The 18,111-nt window shown below is 34.3% G+C and overlaps 1 protein-coding gene across 6 annotated transcripts in view; it reads right to left on the bottom strand.

Annotated features, from left to right (window-relative positions):
- Positions 1–332: 332 nt before the first annotated feature.
- Positions 333–18,111, bottom strand: part of LOC150094009 (BTB/POZ domain-containing protein 3-like) — a 175,747-nt gene continuing 157,968 nt past the window's right edge. For all 6 annotated transcript variants that reach the window (XM_090412841.1, XM_090412842.1, XM_090412843.1 and 3 more), the window contains exon 3: positions 333–7,411. In XM_090412841.1, the coding sequence (XP_090268967.1) occupies positions 6,583–7,411 (829 nt within the window). In that variant the 3' untranslated portion in view covers positions 333–6,582. The remainder of the gene's footprint in view (positions 7,412–18,111) is intronic.

Below are 18,111 nucleotides of genomic sequence, written 5' to 3'. Positions count from 1 at the left end.
AAAAATGCAGTTATTTATATCATGATTTCAAAATATGAAAATGAGCATTTTTATTATCTATAATTATAATTTATTATTGGGAATTTTTGAGAATTGAAATTTGGGAATTGAAAACAAAAACAATAATTTTTGAGGTTCTTAAAGTATAAATAACTCTATCAAAGATTCAAAAAGTTACGAAAAATGTTAAAGTGACTTCTGGATGACCCTCTGTATGCGATTTGACGGTTCTTTAGATTTAATGTAGCTAATTATGGAAACACATTATAAAAACATGGGTGAGTATAATAAATGTGTTTGCTATTTTGCAAAAGAATAATCACGCAATCAAATTAATCACAGAAATAGTCCTTTTATTTGAAGGAATGGCCAAATACACATGTACAGACATGGGCTGTGCGATCGGATAAGGGAAAAGCCAGCGATTAATAACAACAAAGCAACTAATTTCACATTTAATTCCGCAGAAATAAAAAACAAGCCGTAAACATTATATAATACTGGAAAACAAATATTTACAAAATAACAAAACAATACAGGTAACAATTTATGTGTACTATAAAAACAACACAACAGTTACTGCGCCATCACCAAACGACATGATGCTATAGCAACCACAGAATATTACAAGAGCACGTCAAATGAATATCAAAGCTATATACTTCGCACGACAGTATCACAAATTATCTAGTGTGACAAAAATATTTTGATGAATAATATTATAGTATACTATTTTTGTTAGTTCGGATATTTATCACATTTAACTTCTTTTATAAATAAAAAATAATAAGTGAAAATAAACTAATGACATCACTTACTATTTTTTTTATTAAATGCATTTTACTTTTTATTGTTGTCACCGTTTACTAAAAATAAATGTGTAAATCGCATAAACTACATAACAAATATTATTTTCATGAATTCTAATTAAAAAAATGTAAATGTCAATCTTCAAAAAAAATAATAATCAAGCAGTAAAAGATACTGAATTAAACGATTATATTATTTGCCTGTTTATATAAAGACCTTTTCCTTTTCATTATGAAACTTTTCCTACTAAATATAATTACCTATCAAATTATTACAAATAGCACTGTCTATATAGTTAAGTATTTCAACTACATCGCAGAAAAATTTATATCTTAATTAATCACTAGCATTTCCACATACAGAAATACAATATTGTCAGTATATAAGCGATATATCTCATATATAAAAAATTCGTTAATATACAAAACGAAGAAATTTACGCAATGTTGTAAACAGCATATAGGAACAACTTACTGTCTAATGGCAATTTTCAAATGAATATCAAGTATAATGAGCCGTGTCGTCACCGGTACATTGAAGTAAAAAATTCCTGAGACTTCACAGCGCATTAAGATTGCAAAACTTGAGATTATTATTTAAATACGATTATCTTATGTGGACGTGATGTTTGCACACTTGTTTATTATAATAATTTTCCTAGTTCATTGCCTGTCATCGAGATCATGTAAGCGCCCCCTCGTGACCCTATTATTTATGAAGCAAATGCAATTTACGATTTTATTGATACCTTTTAAATGTTTTAAAACTTTAAATTGTGACTGTAATAAGAAGGTGACTATAAGAATTGCTTTTCGCTTTTTAATTAAGCTAACAAATATAAACAACCTCAATTAATGTTTCATTGCAGCTGTAGATATAAAGATATTTTGATATTGAAATATATAGTACGCGAACTAGCACCAGAAGAAATTAGCAAAATATCAAAAATACAAAAAAAATGAATATAACGGCAGTTACTAATGAAGTATACACCTTAATGATAATATAAAACAATTTTAATGTTATTTACAATACTGCACGATAGTGAAAGCTTTAGAGAATACTCATGGTATTAACCGATACAATGTGCATGGGGTAAAACTATTTCACAAAATTTTGATTAATCTATTAGCACTTTGCCATTTCAATACGTTTAATACAAACTTCAAGATCATTATAACCTGTAAGCATACAACACATTTCAGAACAATAAACAGCTACCCGACATTTTAAATTTTATCTCCCACGATCCATCAAATAACAATACCAAGATCACAACATCTTACACATATTCTTAAACAGTTATTTTAAAAGGGGGGGGGGTCAGAAACGAAGACATGTAGTGCAGTGCTTTAAGGCGCTTGCTATACTGATGTGACAGTTGGAAGTTACATTTAATTGATGGACTTCTGTTCTTATATGACTAACCATAATATGAAGACCAAGTAAAATTAAAAGTAATCAACATATGGATTAATATTGCTTCAGTCATTTCTGATTATTGTTTTTTTTTTCCCTGCTAGAAGGATTTCGTCATTGTTACAGTTTCCACAGATTCAACTAGAGTTGAATGGATCATGTCAGCTTCAGGAACAACATATTATCTTGCGCATTATTAGTATTAGTATGTCATTAATATTTTATCTACTGAAATGCCTTACCATTCTAATTCAAACAATCATAATGCTAATACATTGATCGGACTATTTACAAATCAGAGCCAAAGCAAAGGGCGTGGGGTTGATTAAAATTGTGAATACTTGCTCTTTACAAATATTAGGAGAAAAGATAGTGAAAGTTCCAACTCATAATATGAAAATTTCTACAGGATAACCATGTCAACAATCATCGTGAAAATAAAAGAAATATTTCAAAACGCGTTTACAATGCCTGCTTTCCTGGTATAGCAAATAAGACATTGCATTACATACATAAGCAAAATATCTTCATAACCTTAAATTTTCACAATACGAATACATATGTCTGTGTAATGGCTCGCACATATATATACAATAGACATTAACTACTTTTCAAAATTTGATACAAAACATACTTTCATATCCATCCATGAAACACAACACCATTTGGAGTTCTTACAGAATAACATCAAAAATCTGGACTCCATTATACAGTAAACCGAAATTCAATTTAAACAAATGCACGTAAAGATTCAAACTGTACAAAATCATATTTTGAAATGTTCAATATCATGAAAATATTTTAAAACAATAATAAAAAAAAGCATTTGTTTGGCACAAGAATTACGCAGGAGTACTTGGTCCACAAAAATTACCGAAGGTTAAACAGAGTAATTTCTTTGATGGACGTTTGAAGTTTTTTGTTTGTTTCTTTTAAAAAACTCAACTTATTTAATCTTCGTAATTACCTATCATCATCATCAAATAACATTAAAGATACCGGTTATTGAGAAGAACCCAGTAAGCAAGAAACCTCGACAAAAATCCATTTCGGTGTACTGCATGCTTTAACATGTGCTTAGATATAGGGACTTTTTATCGTTTTTCTGCTATGAGTAAGGAGAATTGAATAATAAAGAGAATCTAAGGTTCTTAATTAAAATAGGCCATTTTATTAAAAAAGTTCAGAAATCTCAATAAAGTATATATATGCTTTTTTGTGATTTTAATTAAATGTATAAAAAGTTTTAGTTATTGATTTTGATTTTGTTTTCTCTTCTTACTACTTTTATTTACATTTTTATGCATGTAAAAATTTCATTCATTATCAATATCGAATTTATTCTATTGCCTCTGGTGGTTGTTGATATAATATTTCAACAATTTTTGAAAATCTGTTATCTTTCATTTAATAGTTTTATTCATTAAGTGAATGAAATAATAGTTCAGATCATTTCTGAATTAATCTAATATTATAATAACTTCTATCATTTTAAATCTTACTTACATAAATTGAACAGAAAAACACGTTCTTTATTACTAATGTTTTTGAAGTCATTTTATCGTTTTAATATACGCCATAATTGTATACCAGTTTAATTTTCAACATATGTTTAAAAACAAAATGTTTTGAGTATAACTAGACCAACTTTCACAGTTATAAATACTAATCATTTTAACTGTAGAACAAAAAAAGTGCTATTTGCGTTAATATTTAACAGTGAAAAGCCAGTAGGTGGAGCCTTGTTCAACGTGAATACGTTCTACTGTACTTAGTGAAGTGTTGTTGAGAATGTAATTCTCTAAAAAAATAAGCTGAAATTGCCAAACAACTTGCTCGTCAGTGAGTGCAAAAATAAGGACAAGATTCGTTATTACAAAAATATAATAAGTGAAGCAAATGGCTTTTATGAGATATACAAAATAATAACCTAGTATAACAAGTAAATAGCATGAGTACGGACGTTATTTCTGAACAATATAAATATACAGGTAATTATTTATGTACTTTATCGCAGTAGTAATAATAATAATAATAATAATCTTAGAATTGTAAAAATCGTAGTAATTTTATAATAATTGTGACAATAAAACTTAATTACATGATTTACGAGACTAGCTTAGGGTTAATGCACTCGCAATTTGTCCATTTTTTTGTGTGCAAAATATTACACTTAGTGTAATGAAATATTTAATATTTCATTGCAGTATCAAGTGTAAAACTAAAAACTTGGTGTGTGATTCGGTATTTAAATATAATCAGAAATTCAACATTAACATGTGAAATGGGCCAAAACATATTGTTAATATTTTGAAGGTGGTAAAGAGGATTTTTAAAGTAAATTTGCACTAACAATGAATAGATTTAATTTGTAAATTAAATTTCTCTCTCTCTCTCTCTCTCTGTGTGTGTGTGTGTGTGTGTGTGTGTGTGTGTGTGTGTGTGTGTGTGTGTGTGTGTGTGTGTGTGTGTGTGTGTGTGTGTGTGTGTGTGTGTGTGTGTGAGAGAGAGAGAGAGAGAGAGAGACAAATCGGTCAGGGAAAACGATACAAATATATTTAACTCCTCCCCCTCCCCATCCAGTAAAATTAGGTTAAGAAACGCAAAGTTGTTGAGAGTATCGCCCCTGAAATTAGATTCTTTAGATTTGGCGACTAGATTAGATTAGATTAGAATCTAGATTAGATTTATTGCTCTTATGACATTTGGATAAATGCATTGGGACAAAGCTTTGGGATAATTTATTGTAATTAATTTTGTCTGTACATAACAATGAAAGTGTTTTTAATTAAATGCTTATTGGTTGGCTTTTTTAAATTATAAAAATGTGGTTTAAATGCTGTCAAATATCACATAATAATATATTTGAAATGAACTATTTTGCAAATACATAATAGTTTAAAAAAACTCGAATAATCTAAATGCATATTTTTCACAACGTTTAACGACAGAAATTCCAATTCCATTAACAACATGCATTTTGTTAAATATATACGTAGTTAAATGCATTAAGAAAATATTGTTCGTGATCGCTGCTTGTGACATCCAATTATTAAGCGAAAACTGATACCAAAAGTTTAATTTTGGCGGGACATACTAACAAGAAAAGAAAAAAAAAATAGTCATGAACGAAGAAATTGATATTTAAAAATGTATCGTTAAAGATGGAAAATTTGTTTAATTTTAATCCAGTTGTCTAAAATACAATGTGAATAGATAAGTGCACTCTTTATAGAATCCAAGCTAACCTTATCATACGGACTAGTGGTATAACTGTTCGCATTAGTGAATATTGGTTCCAGGAGAACTGTTTCCATACCAAGTACATTTATGGATTTTACATTAAGTGCTCCGCCGATCAACTGAACTTGGTAAGGAAAGAAATTAACTTTCATAGTTCTAACCACAGTATTTCTTGGCTGTATCCTCATATTGACCTGTATCAATCCACTAAATCAATGAAAGACGCTCAAATGAATAAAATAAAATAAATAATGTGACCTTTAACAAGTATTACGGCAAATTTAACCGAAAATGCAAACTTTTTTTTTATTTATAGAAAAGTGGCATTTTTTATAACGTCCAAGAAAGTCAAATGCAAGTACTTTAGTCAGGCCAATAACGGGTGGTGGTTGGGGGGGGAGTAGGTTCATTTGACATAGACTTCCAACCGGTATGTCCAAAATTTATGAAAAATTATAATTTTTCATAAATTTTGACATACTGGTTACCTAACAGATCCTGAAGCGAATTTGTATAAATAGTATGGGGAAAATGAATGTTGCGATATATCTTCAATTTCTGATTTTATTTTTTATGTATTGTATAACAATCAAGAACGTTAGACTGAATTAGGAAAGTTCTTTCATATGTTTTTTAAATTAAAAATCATACTAATTGGAAAATAAAGTCCTAAGCAGATAGCTGAAGAATATTTTACCAAAATATCTGCGTGGTGTATATAGGCTTTACAATGGTATTGGTGTACACTTCTGAATAACTGAACTAGTAAACAAATAGCAAATTAATGTGCCAAAGTTAAAGGAAGTTATTCTCCTGCAGGTTACATTCTGTAGTCATATTACATCTAAACTGCCACATTGATTTTCTTCAAAGAACTTTTAAAAACAGAATCTTTCAAAGATTTTCCATAATATTTATTTCGTGGAATGCTCAGAAATAATTAAATTCTTCATGATGCTTTGATTTCATCAGTGCCAGAAAGCTGAGAATTTGCAAATCAACATAGCAATTGGTAGGTAAGCATAGTTTTTCTTTTTTTTTTTTTTTTTTTTTTATATGCCATTTGTCAGTTGTCGATTCAGCACCAAATGACATCTTTACGATAGCATCTCAATCCAGAAGTTGGACAATGTAAATCAGAGCACTTCCAAACCTATGTGCAGCTTTCACCAAAACAGACTTTTTCTTTTTCTTATTGTGGCCTTTTTGATTAGTGGAAGTCACCAGACTGCTTGAAGGGGAAGCATCACTTGGGCACGAGGCGGAAACGAACTGTTTCGAAACATCTGGCGAACTTAGAGTTTTGGGACGAGGTTCTCGCTTCCTATCGAGTTTCGAATGTTTTTGAAATGGTCTAATTGATCCTCCTCGGATCCTAAGCAAGAGAATCTCCTTCTCTTCTTTGCTGAACATATCCACCGCTGCTGGACCCCGTAGGAACTCATCTTCACTCATTAGGAGATAACGAACTTGAAAGAAAGCATCTCGAAGGACAGCCCGCTTGTTTTCGGGCGTAAGTTCTTTTTGAAGTCGCTTACAAGCCTGGCACGCCCACCTGATTGCTGCATCAAACACTATCATCTCGTTAGCAACTACTATCGTGTCACGGGAAAGCACCTCAGCCATTATTTCGTAATCCAGCGTTTTAAAGGCTTCGCTGCGAAGAACGTATTCTGCAGAATAATCAATGGTATCGTAACATTTTAAAACTAACTCATTTAATAGGTTATCACTGTCATGATAGTCAGACTGGAGGCAGCTTGGCCGGAGGTTTTGTAACTGCATGAGAACATGTAAGACATTGTCTTTGGAAATATTCTCCAGTAAGTACACTAAGCATACCACTGATAGACTAAATAGCATATAAGTGTTCGCAGCTTGTAGAAGGCAGAGGGCATCCTGGACCGAAGACATGGACACCTGATGCGTATAAATGAACCTAGAAAAAAAGGAAAGAAATTATTAGTTTTCTTATATAGGATCGGTGCACTAAACTATAATGAATACTCATTCATCATTATTATTCATAGATATGAACGTTACTAAGTGACTGTTTAACAAATGAAAACCTAATTCCATCGGGTTAGGAATCTGAGATTTTTACGGAAAAGCTTTTGCTATGCAACCAACAGCAAACTTCGGAAAACTGAAAATGTTTAAGTAGTCGATTTTTATATTTTTTAAACCTTTTTGTTTCTTTGACTCAAAAACAGTCCAAGATATCGGGATTGGACTTTTCCCTTCCCCTTGTGAATTAATAAACATATTTCATAAACCACTTTTCTGAGTTTTGTAATTTATTTGAGAAAATCAAGAAATCCATGCATAAAAATACATCTGTAGAGTCCGCATAGGAATGCTGACTCTTATTATGCATTTTTATGCAGAATCTATTATTATTACTATTATTATTATTATGTCCGCATGGCTAGCCCATTGGCTGTGCGCTTCGCAACCATATGACTGGGGAAGGAGTGTCCTAGGTTCGATTCCCGTCGGTGACGTGAGGAGATGAAGGATCTTCCTCAGCCATAGCCAAGTTAGCCGGTCTTGGGCGTGGACAGTAGGGCTTTTTCCCTAGTTTATCTTGGGGTTTTTCATCCCACAAAGCAGGCAAACTGGCCTTGAGACCTCAACACTACTGCACATAGGATACACCGGGACGTAGGGCTGACCACCTTATCCTGTGAACGGTTTGAGGTCCGATGAATAATAAACCCTCGACACCACAAGGTAAAAGAGGGTATAAAGAAGATGAGATTATTATTATTATTATTACATAACCCCTCCAGGGAGTCCAAAGACTCATCGAGGGAGTGCACCTACTCTACAACTCTCTGTTCTCCACCAACTACAATGAACCGCAACAACACCAGCGTCATCTACCGTCCACCACCATCACTAATATTTTCACAGACAATCACAAACATCCATGCCTACGGCGGGATTCGAACCTGCAGCCTTTTGGCTGGAGAGCGGATACGCTAACCACTTGGCCAACCAGGCAGGCAGTATTATATAAGCAGAGAACTATGAGATTTAAAACATACACGTAATTGGTTCCACAAAAGTAAATGCGGAAGACATCGTTCATGGGATTGCATATTCATGGCACGTGTACTTAGCAGCATGACGGGAAGGGGGAAGAAGACTGCAGGAACAGAGCCATAGTTCCAAAATTATTATACAGTACTTTCCGATATCTGCGCAACGTCTGTTAATATATTCTACTGAACATTTTCACTTCTAAGTATATCTTTGCGCGTAGTGAGTTTGCCATCTGCTACTTCGTTGTAAACTTGGGTATTTCGATTTCGTTACAAATCCTATAAATTTTAACTAGGTAACTAGGAATAGTGTTGGGTAGTGGAAGGATGCTCAACTTTCAACTTATTGTCTCCAGGCTGGACTTGGTACACTGACTATGTTCTTCTCCCTCACTCCTCTAGAATATATTGAAAAATCAGATTATATAAAGTCAACCAATCGAAGGCATGTACACCCATGCATGCACTCAGACTCTGAGTTAAGAATTGCATGTAATGGTTTAACCTAACTGCACATTCGAATAGTTACAGACCAGCCGCCGAATTGTAGGATTGTGTTAATTCTGTTTTAATTGTGATTTTTATCTCTTCGTCTTCATACATTTAGGAGAATTTTTTGAATAAATCGAAAACTAGAAATAGGATATTAACTAATCATCTTCACTGTTTGATACAAAGTTGTTATATCGTCTGTGGAGTTCCAGTTTAAAACAAATGTCACAATCGCATGTATTTTTTGTAGCAAAATAGTATTAAGTAGTTAGTCATCTTGTTAAACTGAATAGCCTGTCACGGCCAAGTAACTTGCCTTTCTAATAAACCTGATCAATGCCTATGATATGCGGTTAATCCCGTCTTCATGGTCTGTTAGTTTCTTTTTAATAGACGAAAATTAGTTATATCTCCATTAGTATGGTTGGTGGATACTTCAAACCCAAAATATACTATTTTTTTTTCTTTTCTGAATAATTAAATTCAAATTATATTATTTACGCATGGTAACAGTTGACTAGTCAGTTCTAACATAATTGAATAAAACTTTTCAATGTAGCTAAAATGCACGAGCAAAAAACAACATAGTATGTTATGTTTTCTGCTTGTGTATTTTGTTGCCAGATTTCTTCAGCTATCTCCTCTTCCAGTCCCTAAATTTTAGCCATGGATCACACTACTGTACTTCAGATCACTTCACATGTTCGATACGTGTAATTTATTACTGCGAAAAACACTACAAACTTTTCCAAATGCCTTTCTCTGTCTTAACCATATTAAACTGAAAACCAAATCGGACAGATATGTATTGCTAACACAGTAAATATGATAAAGCCGTCAATTTTATTTTAATTAAATATTTAACCATTTATATTTATTATATTTCGCAGTTTATTTTCTTGAACTTTCCCAGGACCCACCTGAAATTCATCCGACATTTATGGTTTGGAGATGCTATTATAGAGTACGTCATTCATTGCGTTGCATGAGTTGTTTGTTACTTTTATCAAGGTTTAGAGATCGTTCATATCAAAAGTACCACATTTCCATTCAACTATTCGTGAATCGCTTCCGCGGCGCAATACATATTTATGATGATAACTGTGAACGGAGCAATAAAGTACAAACACTTTTACGACTTTATGAGACCGAATAAAAAGCGATTAAATGTGAGTTATATATGTATGATTATCATTTGTTTATAAACTGCAAAAATGAGCTTTATGTGAAACGCACAACTTTCTGTGTGGCCATTTCATATGACCAACTAAACGCGTATATTCGCTTGATTTATTTGGCCACTTTCAGGCCAATGCACTCATAAATAATAATCTGTAGATTGCGCGTTATTACTGAAATTATGGCTTATTTCCACCGGGGGATGTGTTGCCTGATTTTGAATAATTCATGAAAATATACAAAGTAACGATGTCTTTATTTTAAAATTCTGTTACAGTTTTAAAATAAAGAACATCATTGTGGTAGTGAGTGGTCCAATATCACCTGTGACTACTAAGATCGTTGACTAGTCACATGAATTATTTTTCTACTGCCGTTGCTCAACAGACGTGTAAAAAAACTCAAGTTACCGGATGGAAAAAATCTTTCCACCTTCGTATGAAAAGTCTTCATGAACGAACCTGGTATTCTTAGAGAGGATTCTTATCCAGGAATTTCCAAACCAGAACGTCATCTGTGGTTATGGTATACATTTTTTTACGTATATGAATAACTATGTAAATCATTCCAGAAAAAAAAACTGAGTCACGCACTTGAAGCTAACCTATCGTTCATTTTTTGCTTAGACAGATGAATCACATAAAGAGGGGGGGGGGGGTAAAAGCATCATACCACGGCTAGAAAGTTGACAAACATCAATGAGCAAGTGAGGATCCACTAGTAAATTAAAATAAACTAAAATTTGTAATTATACTTGGCCAAGGCAAAGCAGCAGGGGGAAAAAGTAAACAGATTATTTAAATGTCAGGAGGACTTGTAAGTCTTCTTCTTAACACACTCCTGACACACGTCTACATAGAAAAATTAAGGTAAGCTTACTTTCTCCTATGCTAACCGATCTGCACGGAGTGATGGATAGAAGCAACATTTATAAAATTAATAATGTGATGTTAATTATACCGAACAAAAGTCATTTGGACAAACATCATTTGATGTTAAGCTGAGAGAAGTTAAAAAAAAAACTAATAAACATCTGATTTTCTGAAACTTGGAACATGCTTGTCCCTAATTCTAGTACCTACTCACAACGCTAGAGTCGTGTAGCACGCAGGCACACACACACACACACACACACACACACACACACACACACACACACACACACACACACACAATAATTCACAATATACTTTTGATGTTTTATTCATCTTCTTTACATCCGAATCTTTCAGCACACTGTTGAATAATGTAGGGAAATATTCGGATGTAATAACTGCTCTTAAATGAGGAATTTTCCTCAAATGTTGAAGACATATTGGGTATCATTTATTAACTGTCAGGTATGCACAACAAATTTTGATCTGTACTCTGTGTATGCCCTTTTGATAATAGCAACTAACAAATAGTGGTATTTATTCACTTAAATGAAATCTGTCCGGGTAATAAAATTTATCCAAGTAAATCAAATTACGCGACATCTCTAAGAAGTTCAAGGACTTATCACTGGAGGATACTCCATACCTCTACGCAATCCATCATCTACAATGCGCCATCTAAAGCTCACTAATACTACATCTTTGTACGTGTTTTTTGGCCGATTTGCCCGTATGTGGAATGAAATCCTAAGTTTCTAATTAAAAATGTTCCAGACTAGATTTCTCTCGTCATAACGAGAATCGAACTTAGGCCTTTTTCAATCTAAAGGCGTAACGTACCGTCGTTCTTTCAACTGTGCTACGGAGGCGCTCAAAAAGGCTTTCACCCACAAAAGGTTGCATACCTATAGTAGAGAAACTTCAGGTAATACAGAATACCATTTTGTGTATAAAACGATATTGTGTATTACCAGAGTTCCTCTATATTAGTACTGTGAGCGTACTAAGGATGTTTTAATTTTTATTTATTAATTTTTTTACCTGGTCCGGAAACTCTACTGCAGAGTCCAAACACAGACCTTTCTCACGCCACTTTTGTGATTGAAGACAATCACAAACATCCATCCACAGCGGGATTCGAACCCGCACTCGGTTGGTTGTAGAGTGGATGCGCTAACTGCTTGACCAACCAGCCAGCAAATTATTTTGTTTCTGTTGTTTTTCTATTATATTTCTATTATATAATGTTATTATTATTATATCTCCTTTCACGTATCTGGAGGATAAGGTGGTTGGCCCTATGCCTCCTGGTGTGTCCTATATACGTAGATGGGTGTGTTCATGGAGCCAGTTTGCGTGTTCTGGGAGACGAAAAACCCGAGTTTCCGGGTGGAAAAAAACCCTACCTCCTTATGAGACCGACTAACTCACCTTTCGTCGAGAGAGACCAGATAAAGGTTCTTCACGTCTCGGAAGGGAATCGAACCCAGGTCTTTCCGACCAAAGGGCTTCGTCTATACCGCCGGAGTTACGGAGGCATATAATGTATATTCATAAAAAAAAATTAAAAATCAACTTTTTATGAGATCATATTTTTTGCTGAAATTCTTTTGGTCAAAAGAAGCTAGGCAATGAGAAATTTGAATTCTGTATTTATGGTACATTAAATGCGATATTGGCATCAATTGGTTGTGCTTTAAGTATGAGTAATCAAGATATTTGAAGCTTAATCATTAGTATTCGATGAGGGTTGTTTCTTGTTGCAATTTTTAACACCGAATTAGTGTGCAAGATGAAAAATTCAAAAAAAAAACACAGTATTCAACTGCGCAGTGTTGCAATTGCTGTTTTAGGGAAAAAAAACCCTCACAAAATGAAGAAGAAAAATTAGGGTTGAAACAACAACAAAATCTCTTTCAATATCCGAATGTTTCTCATTCGGGTTCAAAGAAATAAAAAGTTTGATAAATTCTACTTTAGATCAGGTTTATACTTTTTTGAGATTTCATTTTAAATCTCAACTGACCGAACATTTATTTTACGTGTTTTTTATTCTGAAAATATTTATAATATAGTCCTCTGATTTATACATGTTTACTCATATAAACTGCTTGGAAAAAAGTCAACGGACACCATAGAACGAGGAACAAACGGCCATAACGTCCGCCTTAAAAAGATGTAGGATCTCCTTTCACTGCGATGACAGCAGCAATCCTACGCGCATACTTTTACAAGCGTACGATATCAATCAATGGGAATTTTGGACCATTCTTCCTGTAGGCATGTAATGAGGTCCTACACTGTAGTGGAGCACACGACCCTTGACTTCATCCGATGTTCCATTTCATCCCACAGATGTTCAGTAGGGTTGAGATCGGGGTTCTGTGGAGGCCAGTCAAATGTGGTTACGTTCATGTCCACAATGTTACAGAAGCAGTCTTATGACGTGCATTGGCTTGCTGAAAGAGACAATGGTCAGTTCCGTAGAATGAGGAACAAACAGCCATGACCTCCATACTATTAACCATGACGTCCGAGGCCAAATCAGGAAATACAGGACTATACCATCACACCTCCACCTCCAAATTTAATAGTTGGGGTTATGCACTCTCGTAAGAGTGCGTAACACTCGTCCATCTGCTCGGTAGAGGATGTAGCGTGATTCAGAACCGAGGATCTGAATTTCAGATCCTCGGTTCTGAATGTTGTTTTGCAGATTCGTGTTTCAGTCGATGCCCGGAACTCCGGATTCAACATGTCAGCCGCCGAATGGCGATTTTTACATATTATCCTTCGTAGCACCCTAAGACTACGTTTGGTGAGTGTGGTGGGTCGTCCACTGCGGAACACTTGCAGTTGACTCCCTGCGCTTCCATCTCGGTATGGTATCACTCATTATTGACCTGGGATGGCTCGATTTGTCAACAATTTGCCGAACAGATATCCTCTCACAATGGTCAGTTTCCTTCTCGCAGCCAAACACATTTGCACTGACTTGGTAGCATCATATTCCTCCAATTTATACCGTCTATAAACACCTGATTCATTGCATGGCCTGATGCGCCTTGCCCATGGTGGTGTCAGTTGACTTCTTTCCAAGCAGTGTATAATACAGCGACCCCGAGTGGACAGCTCGATTAAAATTTAGCAATGGTTCCGTTATTCACGGCACAACAATTTGTGGGATTTCGTGAAATAACGAAGAGTGGAGATGTGAAATGAAACTGAAATATCCATAAAATCATAATTAAAAAAAAAGTTAAGAAATTAACAAAATCTTTTTTCTGGGTATTCAGTTTTAGAAACCTTTCATAGAACACTAAAAGAAGCAAAGAAGGGTCCCTAAAAAAGGAAGCAAAAAAGGACCCGATTTGGGGTCCTTTTATTTAGCATTTTGCTCGCATCGTTTTGCCGATCCAATATTTGCGCATGCACCAGTCTTTTTTTGGCTGTGTGGATTTTATGAAAATTGATTATTCAGAAGGGTCTCTTAAGTTTGTCAAATTGCTTAGACTTCGAAATATCATTCAGCTAAAATAGTATTACGACTAATTTCATTTTTTTTTTTTTTTTTGTGATGTCGGGATCATTTTGTTGAACTTTTCACAAGAGGCCGCAAAACTAAACAGTGCTATGTTTGGCAAGCGGGATGGGTAAGTGGATATAGTAAGTATAATAACCTTGAAAGAGTTCAAGGTGAGGAATGATTAGTACTATAGTGCGTAGGCTATAGTAGTCACCACAGACCCATCGTGGGAGGTCTTTCTATTCTATACGCTATAGTATTTATCATACTTCACCTTGAACTCTTTCAAGATTTGTGCCCTCATTACCGCCCACCGCTTCTTGTGAAAAAAAAAAAAAAAAAAAAAACCTACCATATGAAAGCTTTCAGAAATGATCTCTTGTTCTCATATCATCTGTCCTTCCTAAAAGCTTCCCGATTTCCAACTATCTGATAAGGTCCTCATCGAATTTTAAGTCACAGTTATTATTACGTTTTTCTCACATATTTATTTGCCAATCGCTCTCTCTCTCTCTCTCTCTCTCTCTCTCTCTCTCTTTCAGTTGGATATCAAATGCTATCCAAAGTCCTGATATCATCTTGGTTACTCGCCTCTAGAACCAGACATTCATTGAACCAGACCATCTCCAATTTCTTTCTTTTTCTCGAAGATATTCAGGAACCAGACAGTCATTGAACCAGACATGCATCATATTGTTATCTAGACATAGCAGGATAAAATATGATTACCCTTTTTCTGAATCCTTTGGGTAATTTTCACAAGTGTCTCATAAACTTTAGCTTTTTATCCATAATGACTCTATAACCTCATCTTTCTCCGGAAGAACATAGTTCCACCGAAAATAGTGCACTACGTTCTGTTTTCCCCCAAACAAAGTGACGACACCTCACAACATTAAAACCTTCACCCTACTCTTCTGCCCATGAATCTTCCTTTAAACCTAGGATTACAACGGCAACATAAAATAAACGTCAGTGATCCCACGATAAGGTTCTGTAGAGCATCCTGGTCATACACTTCTTGGTGTGAGACAACTGCTCTGTCTGGAATAACTTGAAAAAGTTTTATTTGCTCTCTACAGCAATATTGTCTAACCATTAGTCCATATGCAATTTAGATTAATAAAATTCCTGTGTGGAATTATTGTAAAATATATAAAACAAAAATTCCATATTCATTTATTTTTTATTTAACTGTCTGTCCTAGAATCAACAGAAAATAATCCTTAGCAGAAAACAGAAAAATCTTTAGCAAATCGAGATCAAACTTATATTGGAAAATAACATGGAGTAGACGAACTTAAATTTGTAAGGTTCGTCTTTGTACAGAGAATTAAAAAGCGTACGTATTCTGAATTTTCGCAGTATACAGGCATGGTTCGTCAAGTGGAGAGCTGTCCTCCTCTTCACTCGACAGGCTACAGATTCGAATCCCATCGCTTGTATGGATGGTATAGGAAATGTTACCATTTAAAACGATGTAAGGTTACTGCCCCGTTTACTGGGGATCTGAAGTGGCTTGAAAAGGAATCATGTTTGGTTTTTAGAGAGCAGGGTTTGAAGATGGGCATCACTTAGAAATGCTCACACCATTAGTTGATAAAACACCGTGGAGTACATTCTTTTTCTGTTAGTCCTTTCCACGACTGGTTGGGAAACTAATAAAAATAATCAGGATCCGAGTTCTGGTCATTCGTAGTTGACTTTGGAAAGAAACTATGCCTATTCCACTCCTATCTTAGAATTCTACACATATTATCTATTGTGGTCCTGATATTATTATTATCATCATTATTATTTGACACCTCCAGGGAGTCCAAGACTCATCTAGGGAGGGCACCTTCTCTACTACTCAACTAGTATTTTCACAGACAATCACAAACATCCATGCCCACGGCGGGATTCGAACCCGCAGCCTTTTGGGTGGAGAGCGGATACGCTAACCAACTATACATACTTCAAGATCTTAATATCAAAATATGCCAGGTACTGATTTTCAGTTCCATATCTGACATTTTTGTTTTACGGTTATACTAACGTCGTATACCAAAGATTTAGAGAAACTGGGCTCCCTGCTCTCAGGAGTCCAATTTTGTTTCCCCTCTACTTCAAGGTGTTATTGATGGTGTGATAAGTAACTACATTCATCTGCCATCTTCACTTTTTATGTTTTTAAACATATTCCATAAATTTCTATACTGTTTGCATGTCTGGGAAGACTTTTATCCATTATCAGTTCTCACTAACAATTTAATGCTTTGATTATGTTAATTAATTTACGACAATTTGGTTTTCTTGTTTTTAAATACGTGTGACATTTTCTTCCGTCCTAATACAAAAAAAAAAGTTAACGTATAATTACACAAGCTAATAGATAACGGTTTTGGAATGTGGATTCACGGTTCGTTATAATTATGAAATTCGTCATATGACTAACGCACATTTCCTAAACACTAAGTAGGAGAAAACAGCTTTAAGTCCTAATTAAAGTCTTCTAATTATGAACCATTAGAAGTAGGTTATTTGCTGCAGTATTGGAGCGTGAATGACAATAATCGTTTGCTCAACACACCGTTATTTGATCCTGCTGGAATTTCGTATTTCCAGCATTTTATGAAACTACTGAAAGGCCACAAACAAAATCCACGCATCGCGTTTTTTTTTTTCTCTCTTCGAGTCGCAAAGATTTTGGATAGCTAATTTATTTCCGATATGGGATTTTAAGTGGAATGATTAAGTAGCATAATATACGTTGAGTTGTGTGGAGTAGAGAGTCTATCGTGTTTGAGGATATAAGCAAATTCTCAGTTCCTCGTTCTATTCAATTCCTCTGGATGTTATCTTTCCATCGTGTTTGAGGATATCCTCTTGGTCTTTTTACATTTGATTTTGCGAAGTAGATTTATCTAGCTCCTCTGATTTCATTTCAACATATCTTAGCTACATCAATCTGAAAACATATTAGTGATTATTTATAATTTTGTCTTTTCCTTTGGTGCAGATATCCAATCATACTGTTTTGGTTTCAGATTGTTCTAATGTCAATCTTAATTAGTTTTACTTTATTTATACTTATTTATTTATTTTTTTAGATGGAAAGCCTTTTACAAACCATTATTGATGCCGTAGGTTTTCCAAATGATTTCAAAAAGGCGCGCAGCGCAAACTCGAGCACAACTCCTGCACGTACTCAATGTCACTTATTTTAATATAATATGCTATATTAATATACGAAGTTAGAATTTAAAATTTGTTCTTTTTAAAATAATATCTAACTGCTAATATCAGAACACTGAAAGAATAACGCTAAGAAAACTAGTATTGTTTTATAAAAGATGTAGGAGGCATATGAATTTTGCTTACAAAAAAGGAGAGCGCCTCTTCAAAGAAAGATACAGACACCGAGAATCGCTGTTTGTCTCTCTCTCTCTCTCTCTCTCTCTCTCTCTCTCTCTCTCTGACCCTTCCTTTGTCTTTTCAGATTACTGCTAAGGCTGTGCTTTTTTAAAATTTGTCGTAA

The sequence above is a fragment of the Typopeltis vanoorti genome, chromosome 23 (assembly GCF_054136105.1).
Source record: "Typopeltis vanoorti isolate ZY-2024b chromosome 23, IOZ_Tvanoo_1.0, whole genome shotgun sequence".
In the NCBI taxonomy this organism is placed as follows: Eukaryota; Metazoa; Arthropoda; class Arachnida; order Uropygi; family Thelyphonidae; genus Typopeltis; species Typopeltis vanoorti.
Note: the sequence above shows the minus strand (reverse complement) of the source record. Positions and strands in the feature narration are given on the sequence as shown.